This window comes from Phaenicophaeus curvirostris, chromosome 2 (genome assembly GCF_032191515.1).
Source record: "Phaenicophaeus curvirostris isolate KB17595 chromosome 2, BPBGC_Pcur_1.0, whole genome shotgun sequence".
Classification (NCBI taxonomy): Eukaryota; Metazoa; Chordata; class Aves; order Cuculiformes; family Cuculidae; genus Phaenicophaeus; species Phaenicophaeus curvirostris.
In genome coordinates this window covers 64,896,896-64,915,766 of record NC_091393.1, presented here as the reverse complement: position 1 = coordinate 64,915,766, position 18,871 = coordinate 64,896,896, and the positions used below count along the sequence as shown (strand labels likewise).

Genomic DNA, 18,871 nt, shown 5'->3' with positions numbered 1-18,871 from the left:
AGGGCAACGGCGGAACCTCCACCCCTGGAGGTGTTCAAGGAACGTACGGATGAGGGTCTTTGGGACGCGGTTTATGCGCCGCTGTCAGGAGCCCCCGTCCCCGTCGCGGCGCAGGCGCGTGCCCGCGCGCGGGGCCCGCCGCCCACACGTGTGGGCGGCGGGCCCCGCGCGCGGGCACGCGCCTGCGCGGGGAGGCGGGGCTCGCGCCGCCTTCCTCCCCCTTCAACGCGCCGGCGCCGGCGCCGCCGCCGCCGCGCGTGCGCAGGTCCGTGAGCCGGAGCGCCTCCCTCCCTGCTCAGCAGCGGCCCCGGGCGGGGGATGTCGCAGGCTGCCATGTCCGAGACCTACGGTAGGAGCCGCGGGCGGGGCAGGGGGGGACCTTCCTCTACCCCCCCTTCTCTCCCCACCCCCTCTCTTAGAATCGCAGAATAGCTTGGGTTGGAAGGGACCTTAAATATCATCTAACTCCAACCCCCCTGCCATGGGCAGGGACACCTCCTACCAGGCCAGGCTGCTCAAGGCCGCATCCAACCTGGCCTTGAACACCCCCAGGGATGGGGCAGCCACAGCTTCCCTGGGCAACCTGTGCCAGCGCCTCACCGCCCTCACGGTGAAGAAATTCCTCATTATGTCTCGTCTAAATCTGCCCCCTCCAGTTTATACCTATCACCCCATGTCCTATCTCTACAAGCCTCTGTGAACGGTCCCTCCCCAGCTTTCCTGTGGCCCCTTCAGGTACTGGAAGGTCGCTATAAGGTCTCCCCGGAGCCTTCTCTTCTCCAGGCTGAACAACCCCAACTCTCTCAGCCTGTCCTCCTATGGGAGGTGCTCAGATCATCCCTGTAGCCCTCCTCTGGACCCGTTCCAAGAGCTCCATATCCTTCTTATGTTCCAGAACTCTTCTAGTCGCCCACCCTCGTTCCCCTCCCTTTACTCCCCAGCGGGTTTCTCTCCCCGGGGCGGTGTCCCGGCTGAAGCTGTGGGCTTCAAACGCCAGCGGGGTCTGAGCGAGGGGACTCGGGCAGTGCTCGGGTGGGAGTGACTTAGGGGGAAAAGGGTCGGTGAATATGTTCATACGGTCCTGTGGGTGTTATGGTTAGGCGTGGAAGTCTAACTGCTACTGGCAGAAAGTCATCCAAAGGAGTAAGTCAGAGTACAGGCTCTGTCAGTTCCTTGCGGGGAACCATCAAAGGGAAGTGAGGACTCTAAAAGGTAAAACAGAGCTAGTATTTCTGACTGCGTGGAGAAGATGGAAAGTGGTGCTCATTTCTCTTTATAACTTTTCTTGAAACAACTCTGTTTGATTGAATCAATCTGCTTTTTCCCCTCTTTCTATAACATATGGTTCTGTAATGTTCTCCAGTATGAAAGTGCTATCATACATGTGGGCATGTCCAAAGTCCACATGATAACCTGTTGGATAAGAAGATCAGAACTGAATACTGTGATAAACCCTTCCACTTGTAACTTTAATTTTCTAGCTTTGTTGCAATATCTTATCTTCAGTACCTGTTCAGAATTTAGAGCTGGACTTGCATCCTCTAAGGGGCAAGATGAGGCAAGAATGTGGGGCAACTCTTGAAGGGCAAATGTTAGGTACCAAGACCCTATTTATTTTTTCCTTACTTTCTTGAAACCTGTAAAACTTGCATGCAGAAACCAGAGAGGTGTGCTCTGTTAATTTAGATGAAAGTTTGAATTCATTCTTCATGATCTGAACTCTTGCTTTGCTGGTGCTTATATAGTGGGGTTGATGTTTTCTAAGCAAATAAGTAGACAGAAAACCAGAGATGACAGAAAGAATTTCAGCAGTGCCATTGTTTTGATACTGTAATAGTAAACAAGCTAAATAGATTATTGCGTCTTAAATGAGTACATTTCAACGTTATTTGCATTGTTCCTGTAGTGCAAAATAGCAATCGTAAGCTCTACAGTTCCTGTGGTGCAAAATAGCAATCGTAAGCCCACTGTAGGTTTTCATACTTTCTGATTGTTTTGGTGCCCTAGAAAACAAGTACTGAAAATTGAAGGTTTGTAGTTGTGAATTATTCCTTTTGTTTGTTTAATTCTTGTTTGGTATATTTCTCTTTTGAGCTTCAATGTTTGTCCTGTTCATATACAAGCTTCAGAAAGTCTGAGCTCAAGTACTTGAGAGTGTCAGGGTTTAGGGTAGATAGAAGAATGAAAGCTAGGTTATAACATATAATTTAACTGGCTATACCATACACTACTCAATACCTAGTTTTGCAGTGTTCTGTCCACATATGTAGCAGCCAAATTGACAGTTTAAAGTTGGCAGTATGATGTGATAAAATCATGGATCTTATGTGCTTGATCGGCTCTTTGGGATTCACTGTCCTAACAAAGAGTGGTTTGTTTCTGGGCAGCTATTATGGAAGTACTGGGTCCGTTTCTCCCTAGTGACTGAGATCAGTGGTCGCTGTGTCACCTCAGTGCTGGCATTGCTGTAACTGCTGCCTTTGTAGATGCTTATTCATGTACTGGATTTTTCTTCATTCTAATTATGTAACCTCAAGCTTTTCATCCCATACAGATAGGTTCAGGAATGCAGTTGGAGGTCTGGGGCTTTATTCAATGTCATCTTGCTTCAGTTTTGCTGCGAGGTTTCAACTTCTCTTCCCTTTGAAACAGGGATATTGTTTTCAATATTTTTCTCAATCCATGAGAAATAAAAGAGCCTTTCCTCTGGTCAGTCCTTTCTGCCTATCATACTTCATTATGCACCTCTGTTAATTTACACGTTTCTTCCTGGGCTTTTTTTTTGCCTCTCTGAGTTCTTTTCTCCGTGTCAAACTCTGTCTACTTTGAATCTTTTCTGTTCACTCAGTCTTCCCAAGTATTTTTGTCCCTTATAGTGATTCTTGTCTCTTACCTCTTTTTAAACCAAGTTCTGTAGTCTCTCACAGTCTTGGCACTAAATTCTTTGTTTGCAATCTATATTTTCTCACCTGTAGATTGATTTCATCAGTTATGTGTCTTCTGTTCTTAGTTTTGGTGAGAGCAATTTATTTTCCAACCAAAACAATCATGAATAGAAGAAAACTCCATGAATTTTGAGACTGAGTTTAGAAAGAACACTTTACTGCTGCTTTTGGGAGAGGAGGGTCATTCTTTAAAACCTTTATCTTGTAACATTGGTAACAAATCTGTTATTCATAGGAAAATTATTCTAACTCATGTTTTGTGACATGCAATGGCCTTTCTGTAGTTATCTTGTGATAACACATGCATGCTTTCTCCTGCTTGCCGGTCCAAAATGTATGCATTTTCTGTGTCACTGTAAATACAGACTGATGTAGAAATAGCTTACTCTTAATAGGTAAATGCAAAGCAACCTTTGGGTTTTAACTGGTAGGAGGATAGAAGATAGATTGTACTACCTTTGAATAAATGTAATATATAAGACTCCAGTCAAATCTGTTCAGTCCCTCCTTCCCTGTGTTTTCCTCACCAGTATCTACTACTCCCAGTCTGGTCACACGAGTTTATCAATCTCTGTCATTGTCACAGAATGCGTAGTCTTTCTGTCCATTTTAAAATATTTGGTTTTGGTCTGGACAATTTGATTCATCCTTTTCTCCCCACTCCATTCCCCTCCACCCCTTATCTGATGGTTCTCTGCATTTATCACCCTGGCCTTCAATTTATTTCAAATCTGATTTTCTTGCTGTTTTGCTCCTAAGGAAGCAAATGTTAACTCTTTCAAGCATTCATTATGTAGACTGGAATAGAGCCAGGTTTATCTGTTCTACCTGTTTATCTTGTTAACTCCTTTCATTTAGAGGCAGCATGTCAGTAGGAATGCTTCAGAGCATTCTTTCCCTATGCAGACTTCTGTGAAATAGAAGATGTCTAACTGCTAGAAGACATTTTCATGGCATGAGTGAGAGAGTTTTGAAAGGGTTAGCATTAATGAATGTAAGTTCTACTCCTTAACGAAGAGTTGGAAGAAAAACAAACTAGATTGAGGGTACAATTTGGAATTTTTCTTTGCCTTCTGTATTAGCAAGCATATAAAAAACAATTTAGTTCTCGTTATATTTTAAAGACTAAGTTTCAGTTATCCTTTCTGCTGGAGTAAACTTCAATCAAAGGAGAAGGTTGGATGTCCGGGGGTGGTTTCCATATCAACCATCTGGTTTTGCTGGTACTTGAGTCAAAGCCCACAATTGTCTTCTCCTTTCCCCTCAGCTCGCCTTTCCTCCCCACACAAACCTGTAATTTAGTTGCTGCTGTGTCTTTGGGGTGGTGCTACAGTTTTACTCTTCTTCAGTTATGGTAGAAAATAAGTTTTGTTCCCTGTACCTCCTACCCAGTTTGGGATCAGTTGATGCATGTAGCTCACAGGCCAGGGAGGGGAGGGAGGAAGTAGTTGGTTCTTTATATTGTCTTATTTCTTGAAACAGAAGTGCTGTGCTATCTTCCATCTCTTTATGCGTTTTAGTGCATGTCTTGTAAACCTTTTAACTTTTGGCACAGAGTTCAGTTTTCTTCCTAAATCCTTTAAATATAGTGATGTATTTACAGGCAAAGTACTTTAACTTTTATAGACCTTTTCAGCAGCCAGCATGATAGCAAGCATTTGTAATAGCTGAATGATGTTGCTTTTCAGCTTTTCCATGAAGGAGGAACAACAGAATTCAAAAGAAAAACTTCTCTAGGGTGATAGCCTTGGCAGCTAACTGGAATGCTGGAGCTCAGAGATGCTTTGTCAAAAAAGAAAAAGGCTATGAAGTGAAATGACTTGACTCCTCTGGGAAAAGGAAACCAAGAGGAAAAACTAGAGCAATTAAGCAGTAGTGCAAACACTAGAATGTGAGTTGCATCTGTTGAAAATGTGAAGAATTAATACATAAATACATAAAAGTTTTTCCCAATTTCCAGTTTCTGTGTTTCTGAGCAGTGCTAAATTCTTAGATACATCTGTGCAGTTCAAAGAGAAGATATTTCATGTCCTAAAAGAAGCCATAAAAAAGGTTATAAAAATGAAATTGGTGTGTTTCCTGTTATCATACCGAATGTCATTATAAAAAGTATGTTCCAGAATAACAAATTGAAAAATATTCTCCCTATTCTTGCCTGGTATTACCTTACTCATTAACATGCTAAGCTGTGAATTTAAAAACTTGTTAAATGTGGATATTTCTGCCTTTTGGTATTGGCAAATACCATTTTTTGTCCTTCCTTGCAGCTGATAAAATGGGCAAAGTATTCAATATTTCCTGAAGTGCATTATCCAGTGCTTGTGGAAAAACTGTTAGCATAAGTCTAAAAGACTTATGCTATTTTGAACAATTTTGTTCAAACTCCCAATTTTATCTGGTAGAACCACAGGTACATTTGTGAGTGTTGCTTCAGTGACATCTACTGTGAGTCTGCCTTTGTTTGGAAACATCACTGCCTCCGTTGGTGCAAAAAGAGTTTGGTTTTTTTATTGTAAGATTTTGATTTTTCCATTCTGTAGTAAAATAAAACACATTTCTCGGACTTCCATGCTGTAAACAAGTGAATTGTAACTGCAGATTCAGGTTACACCTTGGAAAACCTGTTTGCTATTTTGCCAGAGGGAAGTATAATTTTGTCTACTAAGTAAACATGTATTGGGTCAGCATCTAAGTGACTTATTTGTAGGAAAGATTCCCTTTTAAAGTTGTCTAGCACAACAGAATCTTGATAGGAATTTCGAGTCCATTATAAAGTGCTGCTAGAATATGTTATCTAGAATATGTTATCATTTTAAAGATATGGATATAAAATCTCGCAAGTTTCTCTCTTGTTTTCAGAGCGAAATATAAAGCACCTCAACTTAAAACACGTCAGGAAAAATACACTGTGGTTCTGAAGCTGTCCCAGATCACTTCCTGACAGCAACACCATTGTTTCAATTTCTCACTGGCCTACAGCCTGTCTGCGCAGAATGGAGCAGCGTGTTAAATGTGCAGTTCAGCATGGTTTTGTGGGTTCCACAAGTACAGCTTCGTGAGTCACATTTAACAACCAGTGCTTACAACCACGGAGTTAATTAGTGTAGGAATAGATTTTTGGTTTTATTCTTCACCTGGTTTAGTTTCACGGTAGCTGTTATACTGCTATCAGTAATATGAGACTTCTGTGTAAAAAAAGGAAGGTAGTCTCGAATTATGTAGCTGTTCTTAACAAGAAGATCTGACAAACAGCATTCACCAGATACATAGGAGAACCAGTTTTAACTGGATTTCAGATTTATTTTTGGAAAAGCTGCAGAGACCAGAAACAGATTATTTTAGTTGTGACTGTGCCTCAGAGCATCTCACATTTTGAAGAACCCTATCAAAGTGGGAAAAACAATGAAATTACTCACACCCACAGTAGTTTAGATATACAAAAAATGTACACAAGGCAACTAACTAGTGACATTTCATCCATAAAAACAGAAACTTGTCTTTCTTTCAGAGATTATTTTTTTTCTGTAACATAACACCATGGGGCTATTTATGATATGTACATTTCATACTAACAGTGAGAATCTGATGGAATGAAGCATTCCCAGCTTCAGCCTGTTTTCCGGTTGAGATGACATGAAGGGCCCTTCTTCACAGGAGATAACAAACAAATTTTCACAACCTGAAGCAAAATTCTTTTTGTAGCTACTAATTTTTTCATCCAGAAAAGCATGAGCAGCTGGGTGGGGGCGTGAAGAATGAGAGGAGTTTGGAACAAAATGTCTTGAGTGTGTAAATGGTCATATTTGTGAGCAAGAAATGGCAGTCTCTTTCTGAGAAGGGTAGGGTGCAGATTCTGTCCCAAGCCTGTTACAACATTTGAAACAAGAAAAATAGCACAAAGGTAAAATGTAAAAAAGCAAAAATCCTTAGTGAAACACTGTCTCATTTTAAATATGAATCAAATTTGGAAGATGGGTGAAGGTGAAGGATGGTGGACATTCCTAGGATTCATAGCCCTGTGTTTTGCTATTGACTTTTCAACACTGGGAGTTTTCTTACCGTGTGAGAAACTTGCTTGTTGCTCTTACCATTGCTAGGAGGTGTTCATAGTGTACCATAACAAATAACAATTCCTGCATTCGGTGGAATGAGCACATAGATTTGTGCGCTTGTTAAATTCAATTTGTAGAACTAAAGACTGAAACGAGGTTGTGTTGGAGTAATATATCGGTTCTTTGGCTTGCTTAGCCTAGTCTAATTTATTTTATGTTTGCCTGATGTCTTTTGGAGACCTACCGTGTCTATAAGAGAAACTGTGCAATAAAGTTGTAAAGATGACTGTAATAAAAGCTGCTGTTGGTAGGAAAATAAACAGTGAATTTTGGACAAACGATAAAGGTTGCCTGGATGGCTGTATATTAGAGGAAGGAATTGTAAATTTTCTAGTCACAGTTTATCAGTGTATATCAGGAATGGTAAGACAAGGAAGCTTTCCTCAGTCTTTAGCCAAAATGCAAAGCAGATCTGGGGAGGTAGTATTAAAGCATTATATGTAACTGTTAAAACAATACAGATGGATCATAAATCCTCAATACGTGTATTGCTAATGGGCAGTGATGTAAATGGCTCATAAATAGGTAAAGGACCAGAAGAACCCATATCTTAATTTACCGTGTGGAAGAAAGGTGAAAGCAGACCTCCCAAAATAAAAAATTACTTCTTGCCTGTAAAATTTGTAGAAAAATATTGTAGTTGTTCCAGGTTTATAATTATTAAAATGAAGTATGAGTATTAAGCACTTAGTATGGAGAAGTTCAAATTCATGTGAGTAAAATTTATAAAATACAAAAACTTTTAGAAGTACAAAAATGTACTGATTTTAAGAAGTGGCGTCATTACACAAGGCAGTTGTACTGACTACAGCTAATAGCTGACATGCCCTTAGAATATACCTGTAACTCATCCAATTTTAACTGAATTCAAATTCAGCCATTTCCATCTCTTCTTGTCATTGCTGAATCTCCATAAAAAAATAGCATTCTTAGCTATTACTTTGTAATATCACTATTGAATACAGTGAGTTATTCTTCAGTTTTATTGGTATTTTGTGAGTTCTGTCATCTATTCTCTTTGAAATAACAGCTACTAGAGAACAGCTGTCTTGTGTACTTGGTTTTGTGGCAAAAATGTGAGTGCATACTAAAATTTAGGTTTTTTTTTTTTCCTTTCAATCTTCAGATTTCCTGTTTAAGTTCTTGGTTATTGGAAATGCTGGAACTGGAAAATCCTGCCTACTACATCAATTTATTGAAAAGAAATGTAAGTATACGTGAGCACAGTAAGAATTCTTCATTGCTTTGTACCAGAGAGGAAGGCTTTGCCTACATGAGTATCTATTCTTTGTATATAATTCTCTTATTTGTATAGGTGAGGATTTTGACTGAGAATTAAGTTCAGAACCATGTTGTAAATCTTTATTGCTCACTATTTGCTGCTAATCAAAAGCCTGATATGGCTCTGTTACTCTCAAATAAATATGAGAGGATGTTGATGAAAATGCAGACTGACTTTTTGTGAGAATTATTAAATATCTTGCATCTATAAGCTTTCCTAGGTACATAGTAGAGGCTTGTATCTTTTAGAAAAAATACTTAGCAGATGAAAAAGAAGTTAAATTGCTCAAGTAGATTTAGAAAGCCTGCTGGATAGACTTCAGATCTTCCAATATCTAGTCTCTTTCTGAACAAATAGACACTGCTTATTTTTTGTTGATGACTGTGTTGTATGATGAGGAATCCATTGTAAATGTTATTTAGAGATGAATAGATGAGAGAAAGAAAATTTCCAGTTGGGTAGTACAATTAGCATCATGACTAAACAAAAATAATATGTATTTAGAAACCTTTGTAAATCTAAGGTGACTACTATCTTTCTCAACAGAATGGTAATTCACCTTCTCTCAAGGAATAGCTCTAGGATAATAATGTGTGATCACTAAGGATCGTGGCATGATTCTGTGACTGAACTTGAACCGTGACTTTGCTTCTAGGAAAGGCAGTTTTATATTGCTGAGAATCTGTGATATCAACAGTGTATGTAGAGCAACTACCTTAACTTCATACTTTAGAGAAACATCACTTGCTTATTCATGGACAAGACTGTGTTTCTGTGTTCTGTTTTCCCATTAATTTTAGTTTTAAATTGCGTGAAAGTATTAGAAAACACAGTTGGGGGGGGAAGTGTACAAAAGTTATCTTGACATTTAATAATGTGAAATGGGAATTTATTTAAGATGGGCCTTTTTAGAAGAAATTTTGAATTGAATAAGCAGTTAAAAAACTAAGAATTTTTATTTCTGCGTGTTGGCAGTAGACTTATGAATGGCACTGAACTTGATGGTTCAGAAAGTAGAATCATAGAATAGTTAGGGTTGGAAGGGACCTTAAAAATCATCTAGTTCCAACCCCCCTGCCATGCGCAGGGACACCTCCCATTAGATCAGGCTGCACAAGGCCCCATCCAACCTGGCCTTGAACACCTCCAGGGATGGGGCAGCCACAGCTTCCCTGGGCAACTTGTGTCAGTGTCTCACCTCTCTCATGGTGAAGAGATTATTCCTAATGTCTAGGAAAATGTTTCTAATTTGAACAGTAAGGAGCCTTGATTATACCTAAATTGGATTTTGTAAAATCTAATTATTCACTCTAAATATTCTCCAAGTAAGGCTTTTTTATTTTCTTTTTTTTTGTAGTCAAAGATGACTCAAATCACACTATAGGAGTGGAATTCGGTTCAAAGATCGTAAATGTTGGTGGTAAATATGTAAAATTGCAGATATGGGATACAGCAGGACAAGAGAGATTCAGGTACCCTTTTCAGTTGTTTCATTAAGCGTTTATTATTAAATTGTTGCTGTGGGTGTTGGGTATTGTTTATCCCCACTTATAAGTAGTCATAGTTTCTTGGTCAGTGGACTTGTCTGCTTTCATACTATGAACCAGGCCAGATCTTCCAACTTGGACATAGCAACATAGATTCATTGATTTCAGCAAAGCAATGCTGCCTTGCAGAATCTGAGGTTCTGCCCTTTCTTTCATGGGTATTTTCTGTGATAGTTAAAGGTATATGAGTAGAATGTGGGGCTAAAAGTTTGTTCATCAGCCAAACTCTGAACAGTATTTTAACTAACTGTGTGTGCTTAATTCAGTGTTTAAAAGACCTTCTATTGGTTGAAATAAGTAAATGCCAAGTTGTAAGCTGTTCAAAATCTGCGTGAGAACAATTTCATAGTATAATATTATTTAATTAGAGGGAGAAAAAAAATCGGTTGTCAAGTTCACTTGGCTGAATTCAGTTATAGAAAGAATGAGACCTCTTAAGTTTCTTAAAGACTTGCAAGTCTTTTTTTTTTCCCCGTTGCTTTTTGTAATCTAATTCTTTACTTTTTAAGGCTGATCACACTTCTGCATACTTAGCAGATTTTTTTTATTTCTTTTTCCTCTGCCTTTTGAAGGGTGTTTTGAATGATGCTTTGCTTTGGTTTCCTTGACTCCTTCTCTCCAACTTAAGCAGTCTTAAATTCTTCAATTTCATCTACTTTGCTCGTTCTCTCCTCACTGCTGAAAGTTCAAACATAAGTTAATTTTGCTGTTTTCTTGCCACAGATGCCGCCATACAGCTTCCAATCCTATATCAGGCCATATAGTATGGTGATATGCATACCTTCAGCAGCACAGAGGTCATAATGGACATTGAGAATTCCTGTACAGTTAAATTTAGTGAATGTGCTTTGTCAAAAGTCTGGTTGTAAATAATCTGATAATGTTGTCTAAAAAACACGTTTTATTTTAAATACCCGAATGACAATTCAGTTTCATGATATACAGTGGATTACGTTAGCCCAGATCTGAAACCATGAAGATATTGCCGAAGCGTACAACCCTAATTCTCTTTCAGGTCTGTAACAAGGAGTTACTATAGAGGAGCTGCAGGTGCTTTGCTTGTCTATGATATAACCAGGTAAGAAAGCTAGCAACTCTTTTTCTTATAGACTACTAGATCCAACTGACGCGTAATGTTTCCCCCCACCCTCTGCAAAGTACCTAGTCTCCTAATTGAGAATGGTCAGGAAGAAAGGAAAAGAAGTGTAAAAAGTCGTTTTGTTTTAATACGTGTTTAATTTTTGGAACTTGCTCAAATGAGATATTGCAAGTGTCGTAAATGTGAACAGTCTCAAAGGGTTAGACAAATGGATGGGAATTGGTTCTAATAATGGTGGACTACATGCAACCACTGGTTTGGGAAGCTTTGCAACAGAAGCTAAGACCAGGCTTCAGCCACTTTTAACCAAGGTAGTACAGGCCTATTTGTGAAACTGCTTGTTAATATAATGGGTCTTCCTCTGGAGAAGCTAGCTCTACCTACACATTCCTCAACTGTAGCCCAAAATTCTGTTCATCTCTGCGTGTTTTAATATTATAGGCAGCCAACAGAATTACTGTTACACATTTCCACATTTTTTCCTGGCCACCATTGACCGATATGTATCTGATAAGTTTCATGTTGGTTAATCATGTTTCATTAGGTCTTTTGGGTTTTACCCTGTGAGTGTACTGTTGTCCTCTGAGCAGTTTTTGAAATCTGTTTTGTGCTTAAGGTCAGTTGGACTCATTTGTCAGTCTTCCTGTTTGAAGGCTTTATCTCTGATCACGGCTATGATGACAAATGGTGTGTGCAGAGTAGCTGCCTGCAGTATTGTTAGTCTTGACACAAATGTCAAAGTTTAGGCACACAATTCTTCACAAGTGTAGTAAATTGTTACAATCCTACCTGAAACTTAAATATCAGTTGAATTCCACGTTAAACACTGACTCATTCTGTTATCCCAGAATTTCATGCACGAAAGGCCAAAACTAGATTAGTGTTTAAAATTTTAGCTTTTTACATTAACAGGGTATTTTGTAAATGTGTATATTTATTTCCATATGGTTGTAGATTTAATTTTCCTTTTAAAAAACTTTTAAATAGTTTTAAGAAGGAACTTGATACTCTTCCGAGTTCATAGCTGGACATATTGAGGTGTGTAGGTGACTTGCAGCAATTTTTAGTTTGCCACAAAACCAGATTTTACTTCTGAGTTTTAGTTCAGTGATCTGTTCACTAGAAATGTGTGTTCTAACAAATAATGTTGTTTTCCACGTAGCCGGGAAACCTACAATGCACTCACCAATTGGTTGACAGATGCAAGAATGTTAGCAAGTCAAAATATTGTGATAATACTGTGTGGAAACAAAAAGGATCTTGATGCAGATCGTGAAGTTACTTTTTTAGAAGCATCCCGGTTTGCACAAGAAAATGGTAAGTAGTACAAAATCTTTGTGTACCATTCAAAACCATTCAATACTTAATATATTTCTTGTGCAGTTAGGAGGAGTACTTTGCCCACTGTACCTTGTCAGATCTCTAGAGTTCTGTCAGTACATGAGGCATAGAGAAAGGACAGTGCCTGCAGCAAGAGCTACATATACTATTTAAGTCTCATTACCAGTGATTCTTCCAGTTGCAGTTGCTACTTAAACACTTTCAATGTAGAGATATGTTCCCTGGAGAACGTAATACAACTTCACATATTGCCTTGCCTCCAAAGGGCTGAGGAGAGAATGACGAGCATTATTTCCTAGTTTTTTATATCGTATAGTTTCTATAGATTATGGTCAAGGTTGGATGGAGTGTGCTGCAGTTGGAAGCACTGAGTTTTACTCATGGGAAACTGAGTTCAGTGCAAGGTATGGATCCAGAGAACTACTATCTGGTCTGTAGTATTCAGAATTTCCAGTCTGAGGACAAATTTCTGTGGCAGCCAAAGCTAGTTTTATTCTGAGCTTCTGTGCTGTAGTCCTGCCAACAGTAAAATCTGGCTTTGCTTTTATAAATGAATTATAAATAGTCTTTCCCACCAGCTATGGCTGATGACTGTCCTTTTGTATGAAAGTTTCTATTAATGGAAATTATATTAAGTTCTTTGGTTTCGTGCACTATTTTGCGTGCATAGCCCAGGTTATTATCGTTGGATTCCAACTTTTTAGGGTTACTGTATAAATTTCAGAGGAAGTTTTGTGCTCTGGCCATGAGAAAGCTAATTTTTCCAGACCATACATACTTTACAAGACTTATCCTTAAAAAGATTTGTGGTGTTCCTAGCTTTCATGCTTTGAATTACTATATCAGATATTCCAGACTTATTTTGAGATTGTTTTTCTGGGTCAAATGCAGAGCTGATGTTCTTGGAAACAAGTGCACTAACAGGGGAAAATGTTGAAGAGGCCTTTGTACAGTGTGCAAGGAAAATACTCAACAAAATTGAATCAGGTAAATTGAGATTTATATTCTTTTAATGTTTTTGTTTGTTTGTTTGTTTTTTCCTGAAAACTAAAAGTATACATGGAAATATTGCCTTTCAAAGCTCTGTAATAGAATTAACCCAAAGAACCAAAATTTCATTGTGGTAAAATAACCCATTTGGTTTATAGCTGCTTCCCATATGTTTTAATAGGAATGATCATCTAAATTAGATCTATATATCTAAAAGAGGAGATGGTATGAATTACGGGTGGTTTTGCGCAGTGTTTACCTTCACAGTCAGCTCTGTGTGTAGTCTGTGCATTCTGTGGATTGCTGTGTCCTTACAAACGTAAAGCCTGACACTAGACAGTTTTAGCAATGCAGAATAAAAACCTAGTATCAGGACTGACTTAACTATTAATTCTGCTTTTGGTACGTAGCAGGAAATACAGTCAAAAGAATTTGAACAATAATACTGAACATTTCTGGGATGTTTCCTAGCAACCGTGTTTCTCTGAAGTAATCTCAGTTGATACCATTTTCACTTTTGCAGATTTGGAAATATACCAGAAGCTTCTCAGCACAAGTGGGCAGGTTTCTATTGGAGACGAGCTCCTAAGTGTTAGGTGTCATTACAGCTAATTTGCATTCCAGTTTTCCAGTCTTATCTTCTAGTTGTTTGGTATCCTTAAAGTTTTGACTATTGGCCATATTCAGAGGTCTGTCTCAGACTCTACACATTTTGATTACCAAACGCAATTTTTTAGATTGAAAGAATATGGCAATTTCCTGATTCTGCATCAAATCAATGCCAAACAACAGCTTTATCTTTTAAACAAATTAACAAAAAAGACCAAACCTAAAAGCAAAGTATAGCTAGTTTCTCATGATACTATAGTTCAATGACTGATTTAAAGAGGCATTACCACAACATAAGTGCTGTTTGCTGTGAGTGGCTCCGTTTAGTTTGTGCCAGCACACACATTGAATCATGGAAAAACAAACTGGAAAGAATCTATGGAGGTCTCTAGTCCAGCCTCCTATTTAAACCACGTGCAGGTTCAAGGTGAGAGCAAGTTGCCCAGGGCTTGTCAAGGCACCTTTTGAGTTACTTCAGGAATGGAAGTTCCACAGCAGCCACTCTGGCCAATATGTCCCAGTGCTAACCAATTGCTGCTATCTACCTGGTCAGTTCCCAGTCAGTACCTGTGCTTGGGGTCGTTCCATCACAGGTGCAGAAGTCTGCGTGTGTAGTTTCTGAATTTCATGAGATTCCTGCTGGTCAGTTGCTCTAACTTGGCCAAGGTCTTTTCTGAAAGGCAGCCCTACCCTTAAGCTATGAACTGGTTCCCTCAACATGGTGTCATCTGCTAAGTTAGCAGACATTGTGCAATGAAACCAAATAAGTGATCTGAATTGTTCAGAGGGAATTTTTCTTTTAAATCAAATGTGTCTAATCTTGGCCGAACCACCATACAGGCATAAGAACATCTCTGAAGGTGTAGAGTATGGCGTAGGCAGAAATGGATACCAGAAGTAAGCACGCTTCCTTACCAGAAGTGAGGACAGTGCTTTGTGGGATCAACTGTGAGATTGATCCGTTTCTGTTTGGCTTGGTAGCTACAGTACTTCTTTCTTTGTATATTAGTCTCTGAAAGCATGTGCTTTTAAAGAGTGTTCATAGAAAACATTTTGAACATTTCCTTTGTTAGAAGTAGTTAGTGGAAAAACATTTCCTGTTGCAACCTAACTTGGAGACTAGCTTTGTCATTATGGTTAAGGGCACATGGTTGAAGTTACAGGAGAAAATGATACACATTTGGAATTGCCCAGAAGCAAACAGAATTGCAATAGATTTGTCCATAACTAGAGTATAACATCATCAAGCATTTTTTATCTAATATTGCCAGTTAAATTGGAATGTATTATTTCTACGTAATCCATCTTGTGACCATTTTGTTTCTTATCAGGAGAACTGGATCCGGAAAGGATGGGCTCAGGTATTCAGTATGGAGATGCTGCCTTGAGACAGTTGAGATCGCCACGCAGAGCACAAGCACAAAGTGCTCAAGAATGTGGGTGTTAGAGAAAGAAAACATGAATCCCTGAATATTCACTTTAGATACAGAAGGTAAGGTTACAGCAATCTTGAGGTGTTAAGTAAGATAATACTGGATTTCAAACTTCCACTGACACTTTTTCCCCCTACCTAAAGCCAGCCTGAAGTGGCTCTGATTCCTGTCTACTGTAAGCAGAAATGTAAACAAGGGAATAGTATTTGCTGCTTAAGCATTTTCATCATCTAAAGCAGCTCTTTGAGGGCTGTTGCAGCCTGTGGAATGCGTATGCAGTCTTCTAAAGTCTTCCAAAGATGTTCTTCAGAGGAAGTAAGGAACAGATTTTTCCCCTTTAACAGTGGTACGGGAAGAGATCTGAAAATCATACAACATACTCACAGGAAGAGCTTGGTGGTTAGTCTTTCTCATAAAGAGCTTTCCTTAAGACACCTCTTGGTATTCATGGATTTTACTTAACTCCTTGAAGTATGTAGGTGGCTGTTAAGACAGTCCTTTCTCCCTCACTCAATGAGAGTAATTAAAGAACTGCTGTGCAGTTAATTATTCTGATATAATTAATCCTTATTTCTCTAACAGTGAGACAATGATGTCAAATTAAGCAAGTACTGCAGGCATAGTTACTGCATCATTTTTACTGTATTCATGTTTTATCAGTTTGAGCAGTGCACACCAGCAGAAGCTTTACAGAAAATGACATAAGGCAGCATACAATTCTATATTCTTGTATTTTGTTCTGTATTCTGGGAGCTCAGCTCCCAATTAAAGCTTGTAATTTTAAATAATGGATGGGAATCCTTGAACTACTTTCCTCCCTTATTTTGCTCCTATAAAATAACATCCTTCATCTAAGAGACTGCTAGAAAAGGGCATTAATTTAGTCCAGCTTTGGTGTGGCTCTACAGGAGGAATATTGATTGCTTTTATTTCGTGAGCTGAGTTTTCAAATTGATCAAATGTAGGTAATTAATGGAAATCTTATGTATTTTACAGCTGTCCTTGCAAATGGTGTTTGAAGAAGACAAAGCTTGAAGGCTATGCAGTTTTTAAAAACACCTTTCCACTATCTACAAATGGAGCAGACCACTGCTGACAGAAAGGTGTACCATGTGGTGTGGGGTAGGGATGTTCATGTGACTCAAGTCTGTGAACTTGGTAACTCGGTGGACAGTATTAAAACTCATGCCTGTATGTAAACATTCTACATTACCTATTTTTGTTCTTTCACCTCTAGTTTAAAGGATTGCTATATACTGTAAATAATGTAACAGTAAATTTACAAAGCATGGTATACTTATGTGTGCTGATAGAATGTTGCACTGCAAGCAGTTTAATATTTTATTTTTTTATCATATAAAGAAATTGAACTGAGGTAGGCTTTGTTATGTTTGTTTGTTTGCACAATAGTTTGTATTTATGACCAGAATTGGGAAACCACTGGCACTGTCAGTGACGTTTTGGTGGTTGTTTTATTTTTTCCTACTTTGTTTGCCACATTCACGTTCTGGCATAACTGATTCTCAACATATGTTTAGGACCCATACTTATGTTTACTGATATGTCAGGTTGGAAAAGTAATTTTCATTTATGTTCACATGTCCTATTTTGTCACAGTTCTTATTAACTCCTGAAGCTCTTTTATCAAACTTCGAAAGATTAGAAAAAAATACTGTTAAGTCTCTCAAATGGTTGTTGACTGACTTGGATTTGGGAATTTTTTGTTTTCTTGGTCCTGGTGTTTTGTATATCACTGGCATCACAAAGATGGAATATATATGTGAACAGAACTGTGCATTCTCTGTGTGTGTTGTAAATCTAGGGCAGGGGCTTGTGGAGGATTGTCACAGTAGGAGTTCTAACCTCTATCACAAACAGAGCAATCGGCTGTGGAAATAGGACCTCTGTTGAAGCATATCTGGCGAGGTACAAACTGAACCCAAACAAATTGTTCTAAAGTATCCTGAATGTATGAAGTTTAAATACATTTCTTTTTCTTAAACATTCATGAAGTACAATTAAAAACTTTAATTTTAAAATTAGACTTTAAAATTGGGAACATACAGCCTGTCTTGCGTGAGCACTATCTTTGAACCTTATGTGGATGCACATGTAATGCTGTCCATATTGTCCCCAGGAAACCTGTGTGGTGGAAGAAGAAAAACCAAGTGTACTGCATATGTAGTTCTTCCTGTGAAACTCTTCAAGGGTAATTTCAGCCTTGGTACTTAGTTTTTATTACTATTTTGTTAAGACACAATTAAGAGTTTCTTTCCTGCCCTCTTTTTTTATTGTGGAAAAGAGGCATGGGGCAAGAGAATAGGAATCTTGTCCTCATTCCTCAACTGGAGACATGCAGAAGGTCCAGAAGGGAGGACCAAACCACAAGTATTGCTTATCATTTTTACAATGCCATGACAACTGATCAGGTAAGAAACATGGCTTTCCTTTTGCCAGATAAAGAGCTGCAGAATTAAGATATTGTTTCTGGAGGTAGCTAAATTCAACCAGCTGAGAGAGGCAATTTCACTTGCACTGATGGAAATCACTAGTGACGTTTTTACTTAGTTACTTGTATAACTAGAAAGGGGATATCTCCTCCACCAATCCAAACTGAGATGTGTTGATGGAACGGTGGGAGAAATGAGATTTTGGGGGAGCCTGTTCCTTCCCTTACCCCAATCTAATCATGTTTTTTGATACACTGGCAAAAGTGAAAGCAGAACACTTATCAGCCAGGACACAGCAGAAGTAAAGCCAAAGGTCCTGTCGCCATTACAGTGGTTGAAATAGTGATTGCTGTTAATCAAAACTTTTCTGATGTTACAGTAGCAGTTGAAAGGAGTGGGAGACTGGTTACTTAATTCTGTTGCTTTTAAACAGAAATTTTAGGGATTTGGTAGGGATTTTCTTATATTTCTTCCTGTTCTTTTCCCTTTGCATACAACTGGCATCTTCTGTATACTTGGTTCTTATGATCATTTTGGTCAAGCATCTGTGGTTGAAAGCAGTAAGCACAGTTTTATTCTTTCTTGAACCAGCTGTCTTAAATGGTACCTTTCCTATCTGGAAGGAGAGAATAATGTCATTATAATGAGTTTCAATATATTTTTACCTTTTTTTAATGTATACTTTTACTGTTGTACACACATTAACCAGGTTAATGTGCATGTTTTGTAGTATTGCAACCTTTTATGCTGCATCTCTCTGATGTTTTAAAAAGAAATTTTCTGAAGTGGCAACTCCTGAGGGAAATACTGTTGGAAGCAATAGCTCTCACCAGTCCAAGCTGTATTAATAATTTCTCTTCTGAGGGTTTATTTCCAAAAATAAATATCATGCCAATAACAGCCTGGAGTAGATTTTAAGCTTTAGAACTGTAGTTCACACAGCAAACTATTCTAGCTTACCTAAACAGTAAGTGATCAATAGGCTAAATTATGTATGGATTTAGTGTAAAATTCTTACCTTACCAAAGCAAGATGGCTTGGAGTTTTACATGAAATAAATAAT

At 38.6% G+C, this 18,871-nt stretch overlaps 1 protein-coding gene across 1 annotated transcript; it reads left to right on the top strand.

Annotated features, from left to right (window-relative positions):
* The first annotated feature begins 265 nt into the window (after window positions 1-265).
* On the top strand, window positions 266-17,400 carry RAB4A (RAB4A, member RAS oncogene family). The gene is made up of 8 exons (XM_069852279.1): window positions 266-349; window positions 8,184-8,264; window positions 9,697-9,811; window positions 10,902-10,964; window positions 12,148-12,302; window positions 13,218-13,313; window positions 15,257-15,417; window positions 16,355-17,400. The coding sequence occupies exons 1-7, from the start codon at window positions 319-321 to the stop codon at window positions 15,370-15,372; spliced, it is 657 nt and encodes a 218-aa protein (XP_069708380.1). The 5' UTR covers window positions 266-318; the 3' UTR covers window positions 15,373-15,417; window positions 16,355-17,400.
* Window positions 17,401-18,871: the final 1,471 nt, after the last annotated feature.